This window comes from Mastomys coucha, unplaced genomic scaffold (assembly GCF_008632895.1).
Source record: "Mastomys coucha isolate ucsf_1 unplaced genomic scaffold, UCSF_Mcou_1 pScaffold21, whole genome shotgun sequence".
NCBI classification, from domain to species: Eukaryota; Metazoa; Chordata; class Mammalia; order Rodentia; family Muridae; genus Mastomys; species Mastomys coucha.
This window is the reverse complement of record NW_022196904.1, coordinates 117718862-117737187: the sequence shown is the minus strand read 5'-3', so window position 1 is coordinate 117737187 and position 18326 is coordinate 117718862. Positions and strand designations below refer to the sequence as shown.

General features: G+C 41.3%; 1 protein-coding gene across 1 annotated transcript in view; it reads right to left on the bottom strand.

Moving 5' to 3' along the window:
* Inpp5f (inositol polyphosphate-5-phosphatase F) overlaps window positions 1-18326 on the bottom strand; it is an 85535-nt gene that overhangs the window by 35924 nt on the left and 31285 nt on the right. Inside the window, exon 3 of the mRNA XM_031388491.1 lies at window positions 2178-2314. Coding sequence (XP_031244351.1) covers window positions 2178-2314 — 137 coding nt within the window. The remainder of the gene's footprint in view (window positions 1-2177; window positions 2315-18326) is intronic.

Below are 18326 nucleotides of genomic sequence, written 5' to 3'. Positions count from 1 at the left end.
TATCTATATCCATTCTGAGATAAAATTTTAAACAGCTTTCTGATGGGAAAGTGGAAAACAGTGTTGCACTCTATTCCAGCCATGAGATACGGTACATATGATACACAGGCAGGCAACAGAAGCCCGGGATGCTTTAAGGGTATTTTTTCAAAATGCATAATGCATGTCTTCTCATTTTTTTTTTTGAGCTCTAAAGTTCCACCCATAGCCATATCCATATATATTTCTCAAATGATACTCTTTTTTGGACAACAGTGTGGCAATTCTCAAGAAAGTTAAACAGAATTACCAAAATGACCCAGGAACTCTATTCTATACTCAAGGGAAATGAAAACCTATGTATACCAAAAACTTGTATGGCACAAACTGTTTACCACAGCATTATGTATAATAGTTTAAAAATGGAAACAACTCAAGTGTTCATCAACTGATGGGAAGTTAAACAAAAAAAAGCACACTCACACAGTGAAATATTATTTGATAATAATAAGGAATAAAGTATTAATAAATGCTACCACAAGTAAAGTTGTAGGCCAATAAGCCACACCCACCTCAGTTAAAACACAACTTAGGCAGAAACTTAAATTCTAACATTAGAATCTGCAATAAGACCACTTTTGCTCCAATTACAGAAGAGAACCGGGCTGCCGCAAACCGAGAAGGCTGACCTGACACACAGCGGGAGCACTCTGCTGGGAAGGATGACAGCGGTGGGTCACACAGAACAGGAAAGAGGCTTCAAACAGAGGGGCACGCTGCAGCAGAAGACATGTGCCAGCTTCACTAACCAGTGCTTATATGCACGCACAGACAGACAACAAGAGTTAGAGGAAAGCTCCTTTTAGGTGAGTTTCATGAACAGAAGGAAAGGAGGAGATGACAGATTAAATTAATACTAGAAGATTAGAAGAAAGTTTATGATTATCAGCATAGCTATCCTTGCCACTCCTGCTACTCACTGATGCAAAGTTCCTTTACTGTGATATAAACTAAAAGTAAAAGGGAAAAGGGCATGATAATAATTTCTAAAATATTCACCAAAGGAATGGAAATACTTTCTCTATAGTTCTGTAGTGGTTTGAATGAAAACTATCCTCAGTAAGTTCTGGCATTTGGATACTTGATCCCATTTGGTGGTGGTGTTTTGGGGAGGATTGGGCTATATGGCTATTCCTAGTGTACACTCTGGTTCATGTGGTGGTTTAAAGAGCTCTTAGTGTCCGTTCAAGCCAACAATGTTTGCCACTCACTGCCATGATGGGCTCTTATCCCTCTGGGACCATAAGTCCAAATAAACTCTTTCAGTTGCCTTGGTCATGGTGTTTTAGGACAGCAACAAAAAGTGTTACCCTTTCCCCTAATTTGCATAAGTCATAACATATATTCCATTCTTAACATGAAGCATAATCTTTGGTGACCTTAATAAATACTATAGTTCAAACAACCTAATCATTCTAAAAATATTCAGTTCTGCTGGGCAGATGGCTCAGTGACGAACGTGCCTGTTGTACAACCCTGAGGGCCTGGATTTGGATCCTCATTACCCACGGAAGCCATGGATGGAAGCAAGTACCTGTAAGCCCACCACCAGAAGATAGAAAAGGCAGATCCCTAGAGCGTGCTGGCCACACAACAGTCTAGCCGACCTGTGAGCATCAAGTTCAGTGAAAAACTGTCTCAAGAAAACAAGTGCTAACCTGGTCACGGTAGCCTTTAATCCAAGCACTCAGAAGGCAGAGACAGGAGGACCTCTGTGAGTTTAAGGCCAGTCTGGTCTACACAGGGAGTTCCAGGGTAGCTGGGGATACATACTTAGACCCTGTCTCAAACCCTCTACACCCCACCCCCAAACGAAAACAAGGAAAGTAAGTGGTAGAGGATGATCCATGATGGTGACCTGCCCTACATATGTGCACACCAAGCACTGTCATGAGCATATGAATTCACACGCTCATACACTCCCCTCTTTCACACTCATGCACACACTATGAGGGAGACTACATTTTCATGTTATTTAAAGATATCTTTCCTTCAACCCTTAAAGCAGCTCTGCTTCTGTCTTATACCCTGCAATTCGCAGGTCCTGAAGGGTCTGCTGCTAACACAAGGTTTGAAGACACAAATTGCATGTCAGCTATCACACTGTCTCTGTGACCATCCCCTTGATGTCACCTTACCTCCAGCTCAAGCTCCTGAGGTTCCATTTCAGAAAGTGACAATACAGCAATCTTGGTGACTTTACAGACCTCATGGTCTCCTGGGAGTTTGCCCACCAATGCTTTCTGCCGAATTAAAATAAGCCACCATGGAAGATCTGAAAGAGAAAAATCTAGTAAATGGATAGTGTTCATAGAGTGCTGCTGGCCTGGGGTGAGTGGCCCAACAGTAACAAAATGTAAAATGCACAATAAAGACACCAAAAGTCCCTTAAACACAAGATGTCCAGTATCACTCAGAGCAATGTAAATTATAGAACAAACACTTGTGGCTAGGCTATGGGGAAACAAGAACTCTCACACAGCAGTGCTGGTAGGACACCAATGGACACAACTAGAAAAACAACTTATGATGCCCATAAAAAGTAAAAGTATTTTATGATAAGATGATTCATGCATATAGTAAGTGAAGTGCTTGGGTGTGTTACCAATGTATATAATATAATATAGCTGTGCTACACTGTGAGATGCATCCAATGACATGGTTCTATAAAATTATAATGGATCTGGGAAATTCCCAATGCCTAGGGATAGAATGGCACAGCTCAGTGCCATTCATTTTGATTTGATCTAATCATGTTTGTAGTGATGAGGAATTCTGATATAAACAAACTTACTGTGTTGTTGATAGTATAAAATATAATATACAATTATATTTAGAATGCAAAAACTTAATTGAATATATACAATGTGTTACATTTGCCACTGATTTATCATGGAATATTTGCTTTGGGGGAACGATTCTCAACATATGGGTTGAGACCCCTTTGGCAACCCTCTATCTCCAAAAATATTTACATTATGACTCATAACAGCAGCAAAATTACAATTATAAAGTAGCAGTGAGAATAATTTTCTGGTTGGGGGTCACCACACCATGAGGAACTGTATTAAAGAGTCACAGCATAGGAAAGTTGAGAACCACTGCTTTGAGGGGATGGTACGGAGTCCAGGGCGCTACCACCCATCAGAGAAACACTCTTACTGAGCGGCATCACCAATCCTACCTATTATCATTTTAAATGTATTCACACACCTGATTCTCTGGCAGAAGACTTGGGCTCAGATTCCAGAACCCACATGGCAGCTTGTCTATAACTCTATTGCTGAGGATCTGAGATCCCTTCTGACTTCCACAGGCACCATTCACATACACACACACACACACACACACACACACACACACACACACACACACACAGGCAAAGCATTTACATAAAACAAAATTATCTAAACAAAATGAAAGAAAAGTTTGCAAATAATTTGCTGTAAAATATCACATCAAGATCACACTGGCAGGGCCTCATACATCACGCTTCTATGTCATATTTATCACAACTCTGGCCTGAATCAGGAGGCTTTGTCAAGTGATTTGATTTATATCAAGAGGCTGGTCTCTTAATAATGATCCTACAATGATGAAGTCACTTTATAACCTACTTATGAAACATTCAGTTATTAATCAACACATACTGCATTATGAAAATTTAAGATATATTTTATTAAACCAAAGCACAAAAAACACAATAGTCCCTCTTCACCAGTAGCTTTGCTTTCTGTAGTTTTAGTCTCTTGTGGTCAACTCTGGTCTAAAAGCACCAGATGGGAAATTTCAGAACTAAACAATTAGAATGTTCTCAATCACAGGTCATCATGGTAGCATGGGGTTGTCTGTCTGTAATTCCAGCTGCTCAGGAGGCAGGCCTCAATATCTCAGCAAAGGAAGGCATCAGAGGACTGGAGAGGTGGCTCAGCAGTTAAGAATACTTACCGCTCTGGTAGAGACCCAGTTACTAATAACATCTGCATGGCAGCTAAACCATCTATCTATAACTCCAGTTTTAAGTGATCCAAACCCGCTCTGGCCTCATGGTACTGAAAGGCTCTAGCAGGCCAGAGCATGGCAAGCAGGTTTTTTCTTTGCTCTTCTCCTCCATTTCCTCTGCTCTGCTAAACTGTTAGGTTGCATTCCTAAAGCTACCCACGAAGGTCTAATCCCTTATTTGGCCACTTCCTCCCCTGGACACTGGACACTACCAAGGTACAGCTACCCAAGTACTGAAGTCTAGCAATCAAAATCCCCCTGTCGTACTTAATTAATATGCTCAATCAAAATTAACCCACTCACCCTAATACAGGGTTCCCCATTTTCCCTTTATAAACTGTCACTTGCCTATGGCAACACTGGCTGTCTCTTCTCTATCCAGAGGCAGTCCTTTGTCCCTCCCAGACAAATATCCTCCCCTGCCTCCCTTGTTCCCTCCTCCTTCTCCCTCATCCTGCATCTCCTATCTTTGTCTTTTATTCCTTGCCCTTTGTCCTTTTGGGGCAAAGCAATCTCCTCTATGCTGAGAACTTAGTCTTGGAATATCTTGTGCCATTTCTGTTCTTTCAGGTGTTGCAAGCACACCGTTAACAGAGATACATGCAGGTAAGACACACATATAAAATAAAAATAATATAAATCTTTTTTTAATTAAGTAAGGACCAGTGAGGTGGCTCAGTGGGTAAAAGCATTTGCCACGAAAGTCTGACAGTCTGAGTTTGATTCCTAGACTCCATGATGCAAAAAGGAATGTTGGCCTCTAACTTTCACACATCTTGTGGCACACACACACATTCATTCATTCATTCTCTCTCTATTTCCCCCTCTCTCTATTTCCCTCTCTCTCTCTCTCCCCCCCTCTCTCTTTATCTCTCTCTCTGTGTGTGTGTATGTATGTGTGTGTCTCCCTCCCCCCTCCTTTCTCTCTAACACACACACACACACACACACACACACACACACACACGTACACACCACACAAATCAAATATATCACACACAAAGAAGATGATAAATAAAATTTAAAATAAAAAGTAGAAAAAAATAGAATATAGCTCTGTGGCAGACAACTGCCTAGCAAGTGAAAGGTCCCAGGTTCCATCCCTAGCACTTCAAAAATAAATATATAAATTGCGTGCCATTCTTATATAATGAAGTCACATGACATCACACTGTTTCACCACCAACTCCCTCTTTCTTCAATGTTTATGTTACCTGCCCATTAGTCTTGTAGTACTTAGCTGGATTATCAGACTGACTAGCACAATATCAGTACTGTTCAAGTAGCCATGCATAGTACCCTAATGCTGTTACAGTGTTGTCTGCCATTCATCTTACTTCATCTCATTACTGTTAATCTCTTATTAAGCCCAATTTGAAAATTCAAACTTATCAAGGCATTACAATTAGAGAAAAATACAGTACAGCCGTGAACTGTTTATGATGGGGATATGTTCTGAGAAGTGTGCTGTTTAAGTAATTTCATGTGAGAACATTTAGGATGTACTTCCAGACTAAGACAGCGATAATGTCAATAGGTCATACATGCTCTTACTGGACCACTGGGGCATCTTACTGTTGACCAAAATGTTACTGTTGACTCTAGCTGGTCTTTGTTTCTTCTTTGAGCATGACTACTAACAAACATTAAACATCCCCTCCAACCCCCACCAAACAAACCACTACCACCAACCCTGCCTATCAGAGCCCTGGCACTCATAGAATCTCTGAAAAGTTTCCAGAATTCCAAGTCACATTCCCAGCTGCAGCTGGCTAAACCAAGTCTCTGCTAGGGTGAGAGGCAAACCATAGTCAGCTGCCAGAGTCCAAAAGCAGCCCCATCCCCACACCTGGGGTTAAAATGAAAACATTCTTATAATAGTTCTTTTTAAAAAAATAAAATTCCAGATTTCTCACCAGAGTTAACACCACATGCCTGTGCACATGTGATACGGTACTATGTGCTATTTCAAGCATCCACTGGGGACACAGCATACTCCTCCAGAGACAAAAGGAAATACTGAACCTACCACACCTCCACAAGAAGGAAGGGGTAATAAGATCATATACATATATTCATTTATACAAAAGCAAGAGGAGAATTAAGGCAGAAGTTAATGTGAGGGTTTACTGATAAGAGGGAAAACAGAAGTGAGGTAGAAAGGGATATGTGGGCCTGGGACAGAAGAGTGGAGTGTTGGTGCTAGGGAGATGGCTCAGTGGTTAAAAGTACTGGCTGCTCACTCTTCCAGAGGGCATGGGTTTGCTTCCCAGCACACACATAGTGGCTCATAAACATCTGTAACTTTAATTCTAGGGGACCTAACACCCTTCTTCTGGCCTCCTTGGGCACCAGGCACACAGATGGTGCATAAACATATCTACCATATCCGAAAACAAAACACCCACATGCATAATAAGATAGTAAAAATGAAGAGGAGGCAGATGAGGAGGAGGGTAACAGTTTGGAGCACATTCTTAAAAATGAATATGGCCTCTGAGTCTAGCTCCAGTTCTTTTTTTTTTTAAAGGTTTATTTATTTATTATATGTAAGTACACTGTAGCTGTCTTCAGAGACCCCAGAAGAGGGCGTCAGATCTCATTACGGATGGTTGTGAGCCACCATGTAGTTCTGGGAACTGAACTCAGGATCTTCGGAAGAACAGTCAGTACTCTTAACCCCTGAGCCATATCGCCAGCACCCTAGTTCCAGTTCTTATAACAACAGAAATGCTTTAGTCAACCAGAATGTGAGGGAACTCAACACAAGATGCAAGGGACAAACCACTCTATGGCAAGTTGGAAACATAATCACATTTAGGAGACAGAAAAGAAAAAAAGATGCCCTGGAACTGGAGTTATGGCTGATTATGAGCCACCATGTGGGTTCTGGGAATGAACCTAGGTCCTCTGAAAAAGCAAGTGCTCTTAACTACTACGCTGTCTCTCTAGCCCCAATATATCTTTTTAAAAAAAAAAAAACATTTAAACATTATAAATAAAACTAATGTTCTCTTGATTGCCTTTGATCATCATCTCTTACTCTACAGAAAGTCGGAAAGTCTTGACTCCAGCCTCTATCTACTTTGTTAGTCTCTCATGTGAGAACCGCAGAGACAGAGGAAATGGTTACCATTTCTTGGCGTTAGTCCTTCAAATTTTGCTTTAAGGTTTAAGAAACAGTATAGCAATTACTTATTTCCTAGGCACCACTTAGCTGCTTGTTTCGACGCTTTCCAATCTCTCTCTACACAACCAACCCTGTAATAACAAAGGTGAAATGTGGACCAGGAATATCTTCTTGCTTACACGGATGGCCTAGTTCTATAGACTAGACTCCCAAGGCCAGTTACCCCTCCTAGAAAACACACAGCACTGCCTTAACACTCACACAGTGGTGTGGTTATGAGGATCAGCCACACAGAAGTTACATCTGCATCACAGTAATCCAAAGATGGGGTGGAAATCAGTTATTCTTATATAGCATAAGATTTAAATACAAAGATTCAAATTATTATTCTTAAAACAACCTTGTTGAGACAAGGTTTCACAAAACCCACACGGGGCTGGATTTCACCATGAAGACCTTGAACTCCTGATCCTCCTGCCTCCATCTCTCAAGTGCTGGGACTGGAGATGGGAGCCACCAAAGCCAGCCAGTCTCAAATTCCTGAAGGGCTTCTGCAGTTTATACCTCAGATACCTACAGAAAGATCTCTGCATTTTACCAGTGATTTCAGAGAATGAAAATATACTGGTAAAGGGGAAAAAAAGATTAAAAATCTATTCACCTTTCCTTTGTTCTCTGTGAAGTTAAGAATAAGAACATTTGCATGTTTCTCTGTCATTTCAAACTGACATCTCAGGAAAGAAACATGAACCAGAGGACTAATTGCTCTTACTCTCCTTGGAGGCTGCTGCTCAGATGCACCTTTCTTCTTTTCTCAGTGCTGAAGATCTAACCCAGGACCTTATGCACGAGAGCCAAGCTGCTGAGCTATAGCCCAACCCAACTACAGCTTTTAATTATCCTTCTGGTGACGTGATCATCCTATGAGTTTTGAAATGTTCTCTTTCTATGCGTCTTGCCTTAAACCTACTTTGATAGTAACACAGCTATATCAGTTTTTATTAGGTTAAATTGTGCACTTTTTTCCCTTCTTTGAGACAGGGTCTTCACTGTGCAGCTGGCTGGCCTAGAACTCACTATTGTAAGAAACAGTTTTTTCAAAGACAAGTAGTTAGTTAGCGAGGACTCTATTTCCTAGCCCTTTCTCTTCCCCTTTGTGTGGATCAGAAAATCAAGACAAACTGTGAAGTCATACTCCCTCCAATGGGATGAGACAAAGACCACCTAACTATGACAGACACAAAAGGCAGATCCATCTTGGCCAAGTATGCTTGCTGGACTACATGGGAGTTGGTGCCTAGATTTTTCCAAAAAGAGTTGCCTGGCCAAGCTAATTCTGCTTTGTTCATGTTTCACTTGTGCCACACTGAAATGAGTACTTGCTTCTACCACTGTGTAGACCAGGCTGGCTTAGAATTCCAGGGATCTGCTTACCTCTACCTCTGCCTCCTGAGTGCTGGGATTAAAGGGAACAGTTTCTCTGTCACAACTCTTTACTTTCTGCCTTTATGTACATATAATACATACTATGTATGGTATTTATCTTGCAAGGGGCATGTAAATGGATCTTGGTTTCCCAGGGTTCTTTGGTTTTTTTATGAAATGTATGAAATGGCACATTAATGTGTATGGAATAAGCCCATCATCTCTTACTTCTGCTAGCCATTCCAAGTATGCCTTTTACTTTCTTAGCTTCTCTTATTAAGTCTTTAACTATTATTACTCCATCTTCCTACTCTGATAGCTTTTACAATCTTTGATTATTGTTTGCCCTTATACAGTAGGAAATGAACCTTAACCTATTAAACCTAAAAGTTAAGAGTCTTTACCAATGCCTATAGAATGAAAGAATAATCTTGGAATAGAAACCTTTTAAAATTCTTTTTGTGTTTCATCTTCTTCTCTTCCTCCTCTTTCTTCTTGTTAAATTCTGTAATGTTGCTGTTATTGTTGTGTGTTAATTCTACATTAAATTTAAACTCTATATGAAGCCAAATTCATTTACATTTTGCAACTTCCCTTCCCACAGACCCTCACTCCTTCCTATATTCCCAGACTTCCAGGAGTAATCACTTCTCTTTTGACTGGAAAACTTTCTTTTTTGCTATATTGCTAGGGATTGAACCCATGGCCTTACACACACTAGGTTAGCTCTCTATCCCTGAGTTACACCTCTATAGACCCTGAAGAACTCTACCATTTCTTTTAGTTCAAAGACATACTACTGACATATATCTTAGTTTTTGACTATTTAATATTATCTTTTCCAAAATAAAAGGGTAGGATAAAGGCAGGACATTAAGACATGGTAATTAAAAGGTCACATGAAGGGGAAAGAAGTCTGGCCAAAGCTCCTGGCCAGCTGAGAAGCAAAGATGCCAACACAGTAACCAACACTTGTGTGAAGGCTTCTGACAGAGATAAAATTGCTTTTATGTATTTTTTCCTTCTTAGTGTGTTGGTGTACGTGTATGCACAGAGTAATAACAGCAATACGAAAAGAAGATGTTAAATCAGCAGTGAACCATACTAAAGGACCACCTAAGCCTATATGACTCTCAAGTGTGTGGCCATTCTCCTTTCCTCGACATTTTCTGGGAACTTCACAAACAAATCTGGACCTTTGTTTATAGTAAAGGCATCCTAACTTCTCTGCAGCCCTATGACCTAGGATTTACCTTATCAGCTGTGACCCCATCTAAAGTGCATCATAGTGAAAAGAAAATAACCCCTAGCAAGCCTCCCAAATGTGACTTCAGAAGCCAAGAAAGCAATGTGTGACTATCTCACAGACATTCAATCCTGACTCTCTCTTTAGAAGCCCACGCCAAACAGGCCTGGGTCACGTACTCTATTTAACGCCTCTGTTTCTTATTAACCCCGTGTTTAAAGCTATTTAAGTCTCTTCTTACCAAACTCTAATTGTGTGTCATACTGGCTTCTGCTACAAACTAAAGAAGTTAGGGAGATGGCAAGCATGAGGCCCACACATAAAGCTGGGCAGAGGGTCGGAGATATGGCTCAGGTCAAGGTACATGTTCCAAGCCTGTTCCATACACCATAACTGACAATTAACTTTTAAAGACTGGGCTGGCACAACAACTCTCCTACAATCCCAAAGCTTGGGAGGCATAGACCTAGCACAAAATGGTTAACTAGACTATCTAGGTTCAGTAAAGAAAGTGGACAGCAATCTAGGAAGAAATCTAACAGCCATCTCCGACCTCCATGGGCACATATAAACACTTGCACAGGTACCCATACACACAGGCATTCAGAGTGCACAGAGAGGTGTGGGGAGTCCCATGAGTAGAACTCTCTGAAAAGAGCCCTCTCTGAAAGAGTCCCTCAGGTTGTTATGGGCAACAGTGGGGAGCTGTCTCAGGCAGCATTCCATCACTACTAAGTTTTTTATTTTATCTTTATGTGACTTTATCTTTGTGCTGTTTTGTTGTTGTATGTTTGTTTGAGACAGGGCCTCTCTACATACCCCTGGCTGTTCTGGAACTCTCTATGTAGACCAGGCTGGCCTCAAACTTATAGAGATCCACCTGCCTCTGCCTCTGTACACTACTACATCTGGCTATGTGATCCTTTGATGATTAATTTGATATGTCAATTCAACTGAAATAAGTAATATCCTGATAACTGGTACATTTCTAGGTACATGCTATCTCTAGAAGAAATTAGCATTTAAAATGGTAGACCAGGGTGAGGACTGGAGAGAACAAAGGAAAAGAGGAAGGGCTAGGGTGCCCTCTGGTTGACCTCTGGCCCTGAGTGATTGGTTTTGTGGTTGACCTTTGGGTCTGGACTAGGTCGGATAGTACTCCTTCCTCCAGGCTTCTGTATTTGGGCCTGCACTGGAACGACTTCAGAGGCTTTGCTGGTTCTCAGGCTTATAGATGGTAGGTCTAGGTCTCCAGGTAACATCACAGCAAATCTTTCCTCTCTCTTCACTTCTCTACCTGTGTTGCTTCTCTGAAGAGCCTTGGCTCTTACAGATGCTAGACGACGAAGCAGAGGCTGCTGTAACAAATCCCTAAAACTGTGGAGACAGCTTTGTGATTGGACTGGGAAACCGAGGGGCTGGAAGTTTAGAGGTACATGCTGGGAAAGAAACCAACACTGTCATGAATGAACCCTTACAGGTAATTCAAGCAACAGCTCAGAAACTAAACACCTGAAGAGAAAGGCTCAGTCTTCTCAGAAGACCCAAGGGCAGTTCTAGGAAGTTCTAGATGGAAACACATTACTGGACAATAGTGAGAGGGCCAGCTTTGTCGCAGAGGGAAAGACTTTGAAGTGTGTTCACATTTTACTGTTTCGTAGAAGGTAGAACTGAAGAATAATGGAGCTGGATATTTAGATGAAGCTATTTCTAAGTAAAATGTCATTGCTAAATGACTCTTCTTGACTGATTATGGTAAAATTCAAGAAGACAAATATGACTCAAAGGCACAATTGTTAAGCAAAAAAGGAAAAAAAAAAGCAGAAGCAGAACTTTTAAAAGAATTGACTATTTCTCAACCCATCTATGCTGCAAACTGTGAGAAAGGCAAAGGCACTCTGGAAAAAACATTGTGGTCCAGTATCTGTGTGGCAAAGAAACTGGTATAGGTGAGTAGTCCCGGCTATCCTGGCAGGAAAACCAGCAGCACATGGGGGAGGGCATGCAAACTTTTCGGATTCCATAGAGCAAGCAAACATTTGGTGAAAATGTATACAATTCTTCAAAGCAAGGCAAGAATGATTCTAAAGATGGTTCTGACATCATGAGACCTGTCTCCTCAGTTTCTAAAAGGAAGACTATGGCTGACTCACTTTCACCAGGCCAGGTAGCATTTTTGTAAAGCCAGGTGGACATGGACACCTGGCATCCAAGGGTCAGGGTCCTTCCCGAGCAGGAGGAGAGCTGAGGCAGAGCTGCCACCTCAGGAAATCTGGGAAGTAGAACTTCATCACCAGAGTTGTCACTTTTTAAACTTTTTTTTACATCCTTTGTGGGGCGGGAGTGGGGGGGGTATTAGAGGACAACTTGTAAAAGTCGGTTTTCTCCTGGTCCCCAGGGATCAAATTCAGATCATCGGGCTTGGGGGAAGCCTCCTTTACCCTTGGAGCCATCCTGTCAACCCGTAAACTTTTACTCTCAGTGCCCAGAGAATTCACTGAAGGAAACAACTGGAGCTCGAGGAAAATGAATGGAAAGTAGAGTGTGCAGGAGGCAAGCTGCCTGGTCTGCCAGCAAAGGAGAAATAGGCCACATGCACAGTAAACCTCTGGGGGCTTGGAGCCATGGGTTACATTCAGCATTGCTGTACGGTGGAGGAGGAGCCATCTGCATTCAGGAGACCAGAGTTCACATCAGACTTAAGGGAGCCAAGAAACTCTGGCACATAAAATCACACAACAAGCTGAGAGGAGCCAAGAGAAGGATGAGACATTCAGCACCCTGGCTAGGCACCCAGGGAACAGGAGGGGTAGGAGAAAAGAAACCAGGAAGGGGGGCGGGGGCACGACCAGGCTGACAGACTGTCAACTAGATAGTTTCTGGCTTCTAGAACAGAGCTACTAATAGCATGGGGTAACTAAGCCTGGCCAAACATGGATTTCACATTTTACTTAGAGTACATTAAGAGGACAGCCAGCAAGAGTAGGTTGTTCCCCAAAGTGGGTTCAGAAATGGAACTCCAGTCATCGGGCTTGAAAGCAGCTGCCTCTACTTGCTAAGCCATTTCAAAACTGGCCCAAAATTCTTTTAAAATTAACCAAGAACCTACTTACTGGTAAAAGTCTTACATGTGGATGAAATAAATAATTCTGAGATCCCTGTGAAAAAGAAAATGAATAAAGAAGCCTTATTGGAAGAACATTTTACATCATTTATATTTTGTAGACATTATACTGTATATAATACTACTGCTTTAAGGAAAATATTCTAAAGAAACTTGAATCTAAGGAGTAATGACCTATAAATATCAAAATAGAATTGTTTGGATTTTTGTTTTGTTTACTGTGACAAGGGTGGAGCCTGAGGCAATGTGTCTGCTGACTAAGAACATGTTCTCCATTGAACTATGTTTCCAGTCCTCGTTCTGGTTGGTTTTGTTTGCTTATAGTTACTTATATATTCATGTATGTAAGTATGTAGGCATGTATGTATTTATTTATTTAGTGTGGGTGTGTGAGTCATCTCAGCCCTATTTTTTGTTTCTATTTTTAATGAATTTTGTTTTTTTAATGTGTATGACTATTATGACAGCATGTATATCTGTGTACAATGTGGGTGCAGTGCCAGAAGTGTTTGGAAGAAGGCTTCAGATCCCCTGGAACTAGAGTTATAAATGGTTGTTTGCTGCCATGTGGGTACTGGGAACTGAGCCTGGGTCCTCTGCAAGAGCACCAAGTACTCTTAACCAACGCATACTATCCCCATTGGGTTTTTACCATTGTTACTGTTTGTTTCCTTTAGAGACAGGGTCTCACAATGTAGCTCTGACTGCCTTGAAACTCACTAGGCAGACCAAGATGGCCTCTAATTCAGAGATCTCCCTACCTATGCCTCCTGGATGTTAGAATTAAAAATCACGGCCCCCAACCTCATGACCTGAGTTCAATACCCTAGGACCTACATGGTAAAAACAAAGTGCCAGCCCCCACAGATATCCTGACATCCACACAATTCAAATGCCCACACAACAGGGGAAGGGATTGCTCTGTTTTGAGCAAGGTCTCTGTGTAGCCCCCACTGGCTTGGTATTCATTCATTATGTAGCACAGGCTAGTCTTGAACTCATGATCCTCCTGCCTCTGTATCCCAATTGCTGAAATTATAGGTTTTTGCCATAACACCTAGCTTTAATGAGTCTGAGGCCCTATTTTGAGATATAAATTATATACCATAAAATATGTCCATTTAGGAAATGGCAGATGACTCAACCGATTAAGGCATCTGCCACCAAGCCTGACAACATGAGTCCCGGAACCCACTTGCATAGATATGTGCGTGTGCGCACTCTCTCTCTTTCTCCTTTTCTTTCTCTCTTTCTCTCTTTTTCTCTTCTCTCTCTCTCTCTCTCTCTCTCTCTCTCTCTCTCTCTCTCTCTCTCTCACACACACACACACACACACACAAACACACAAGACATATGCCCTAAATTAATCAATTAATTAAATGTAAAAAATAAAAGCAAAAGCATAAGACTTTTAAATTTAGCCAGGCGGTGGTGGCACATGCCTTTAATCCTAGCACTTGGGAGGCAGAGGCAGGCAGATTTCTAAGTTCGAGGCCAGCCTGGTCTACAGAGTAAGTTCCAGGACAGCCAGGGCTATACAGAGAAACCCTGTCTCAAAAAACAAACAAACAAACAAACAAACAAAAAGGTTGCCCCCTCCCAGGCTCATATATTTGAATGCTTGGTCTTCAGGGAGGGGCATTACTTGAGAAGGATTAGAAGTGTGGCCTTATTGGAGCCTATGTGTCAATGGATGTGGGTTTTGAGGTTTCAAAAGCCAAAGCCATACCCAGTATCTCTCTCTGCCTGGTGCCTGAGCATCCAGATGTAGAACTCTCAGTTACTTCTCCAGCACCATGCCTGCCCACCTGCTGCCTTGCTCCCCCATGATGAAAATGGACTAAACCTCTGAAATTATAAACAAGTTCCAATTAAATGCTTTATTTTATAAGAGTTGCTATGGTTATGGTGTCTCTTCACAGCAACAGAACACTGGCTAGGTGTTGTCTAAAGTGCTGTCCTAGGAACCAGGCCTCCATATAGCTGAGAGCTCTGCACAGGCTCTTGTCTGTAATGCCCTTGAGGATAGGGTGTTTCAATGGGTTTATAGGCAAGTACTGAAACAATGCTAATGACTCTCAGTTTACTTAATGTTAAAACATATGAACTATTTCTTGCCATTAGTCCTATGGCACGGAAGACCTCTATATAAAGAAGACTATATAGTCAGTTTAAAAATCATATGCACAATATATTTTGCCATCTTAATGATTGAGATATATTCGCCATTTCCAAACCAGGAAAACACAGATGGTGAGTACTATTTTAATGAATGAGATCTACGTAAGTGATTTTGTCTGTGATTGTTCGATACTATGAGGAGTAATTCATTCAATTATTAAACAAAGAGATTTGCCAAATTAACCAAGACAATTTTGAAACTCTTTCTGGTATTTCATGCGATACGTATATTTGCTAATGAATCTCTATACTTTTTATTTTTAGTTAGTTCTTACCTTAATTGAGCTTATCTTCTTGGACTTCAAGGTGTATTTTAACTTGAAGAGCTTTGTGACCCACTTTTAACTCTTCAGCCTAAAGCAATCTTTTCATAGACACTTGCATGAAGCTATAACTGTACTCTAGATAGTATACAGAAAATAAATGATAAAAATGTCCACTGCATGCGTTTTTCAGTTGCTTACTCTGCCATGCACCCTCCACCCCCTCATTCCCTTGCCTCTTACCCTCCACTGCCTTTTCTACTAGCCTATGTCTTATATACTCATTTTTCTAACATTAAGTCATGCATCACTTCCTCAAAGATGCCCTCTACCCTGGGACCCAACTCGATTCAGTGAGGCACAATACCCAAACCCTGGAAGCTTAAGTCTCTACGGACAAAATAGTATGACTAGGTAATTAATATATATTATTAGTTGAAGGCTATGAGCCTAGACATTTCAAGTTTCGTTCATTCTACAGCCTCCAGTCCAGCTATAGTCCTTAGCACACAGTAGGCACACCTTAAATATCTGTTAAATCAATAAGCACCTACTAAAAATGTAATAGCCCATACTGCAGGCCAGGATGCAGAGACACAGCCTGTGAACGCATAGCACTCCACAGCAATCCAGCCCCTATCTTTCTGGAGCTTATCATACAGAAAGATGGCAGATAAATAAACAAACCAACAAATAAACAAATGAAACAACACAATTACAGTAAGAACCTCACTATAGTTTTTACTTCTTTCTGGATACTACAATGAATAAAAGTATTTTGTTTTTGAGATTTGTTTTTAAATTTTTACTGATGTGTGAGGATGTGTGAGGGTGTTGAGGAGCACTGCAGAGGATGTGTGAGGGTGTTGAGGAGCACTGCAGAGGATTGTGAGGGTGATGTGTGAGGAGTGCTGAGGAGCACCACAGAGGATGTTTGTGAGGTGCTGAGGAGCACTGCAGAGGATGTGTGAGGGGTGCTGAGGAGCACTGCAGAGGATGTGTGAGGGTGCTGAGGAGCACCTCAGAGGATGTCTGTCTGTGTGAGTGACTGAGTGTATACCTTGTGCGTGATGGTAGCCTGAGAGGCCATAAGGAGGGCATCAAATCCCCTGGGGCTTGAGGCACTGGTGAGCTGCCTGATGTGGGTGCTGGGAACTCAGATCCTCTGCAAGAGCACTTAGCACTCTAAATGGCTAAGCTTTCTCTCCAGCCCCCAGGAAAAATATTTTTCATGGTATTTTACTTTTCTTCAACTTGGCAAGCAAATATACATTCCTTCTATTTTCTGTTCTTCCTATCAGTAAATATCAACTGCTCAACTCAAAGCCAGACTGTCAAACTGTCAGATATAGTACACTAAACCTTGAAGGTACACTTGCCTGTAAATATCAGAGGAAGAGCATTCAAATGAGAAACAAGCAAACAGCTTACATAGATATCTTCTGGCCTCCGAGGCTAATAGAACAATCTTTAGAGGACCTTACAGAGTAAATGAGAGAACAGATGAGCTTGGTGGAACACACCTTTAAACTCAGTGCTCAAGAGGCAGGAGTAGGTAGGTGCACCTCTGTGAATTCAAAGCCAGTCTGAACTCATATATAAAGTATATAGTGAGTTCCAGGCCACTCAGGAATATATAATGAGACTTTGTCCTCCCCCACAGGAAAAAAAGCACAATTGAACATACTTTACACTGTTTTCATATTTTACTACTAAAAACTTTTTTTACAGTCTCACAATAGTTTCTGGTGACATTAATTACACCTTAGTATCAGTAAATATTAATTTTGGTAAAAAATTCCAATTATGCCTTTTTTCCCCCAAAAAAAACTATGTACATAGAAATTAAGTGGTTCTGTAGTAAGCTGCCTCTTTGGTTCTTTAAAGGAAAAATAAGCTGGGCGGTGTTGGCACACGCCTTTAATCCCAGCACTTGGGAGGAGGCAGGCAGATTTCTGAGTTCGAGGCCAGCCCGGTCTACAGAGTGAGTTCCAAGACAGCCAGGGCTACACAGATCAACCCTCTCTCGAAAAACCTAAAAAAAAAAAAAAAAAAAAAAAAAAAAAAAAAAAAAAAAGAAAGAAAGAAAGAAAAAAAAAGAAAAGAAAGCCAAGCCAAGCAAAAAGGGCACAGCAGCACGTGTCTACACAAGCCCAGCACACAGGAGGTAGAAGCTGAATTACAAGCTCAACACCATCTTGCATGACAGTTCCAAGTCAGTGGAAAAACATAGCAAGAACAAACACAGACAACTGAAAGAAAAGATAGAAGGAAGGAAGGGAAAAAGAAAGAAGAAAAGGAGAAAAATCAGTCATTCTTGGTGATTACTATGATCAAGAAGTCAGCCTGTCCAACTGCTTTGGAGGCATGGCCATCTGGCACCTAAGGGTCACACAGAGTCCTGATCCAAGGTCATCATGTGATCTTTCAGGTCTCATTTACCTCCTCACTGCTTAGTCAGACACATTTGAAAAACATGTCACCATGCAATTGGGACTGGAGAGCATTCCCTGCAATGCATTATAGTAAGTGCATCTATGAACATTAGGTTCCTGCCAAGGACTGAGCCATTTCTTCTGTTGAAGTCTTCACCTTAGACTGTGACTATATTTGGAGACAATCTCTAAAGAAGAATTACATTAAAATGAATTCACTAGGGTGGACTTTAATCCAGTACAACTGGTTTTGTTTATTATTTTTTAAAGAACTATTTTTATCTATATATAATTATGCAGGGTATGTGTATATACATGTGGACACTAATGCCCAAAAAGGCCAGAAGCGTTGGATTCCCTGGAGCTGGGGGCTATTGAGAGTCGTCTGACATCATCACCCTTCAAATGATAAGATATCCCCATGGGAAAATGTCCCCAAAATACCAGCTTGATTCTGACATGCAAGGAGCACAGCTCCTTC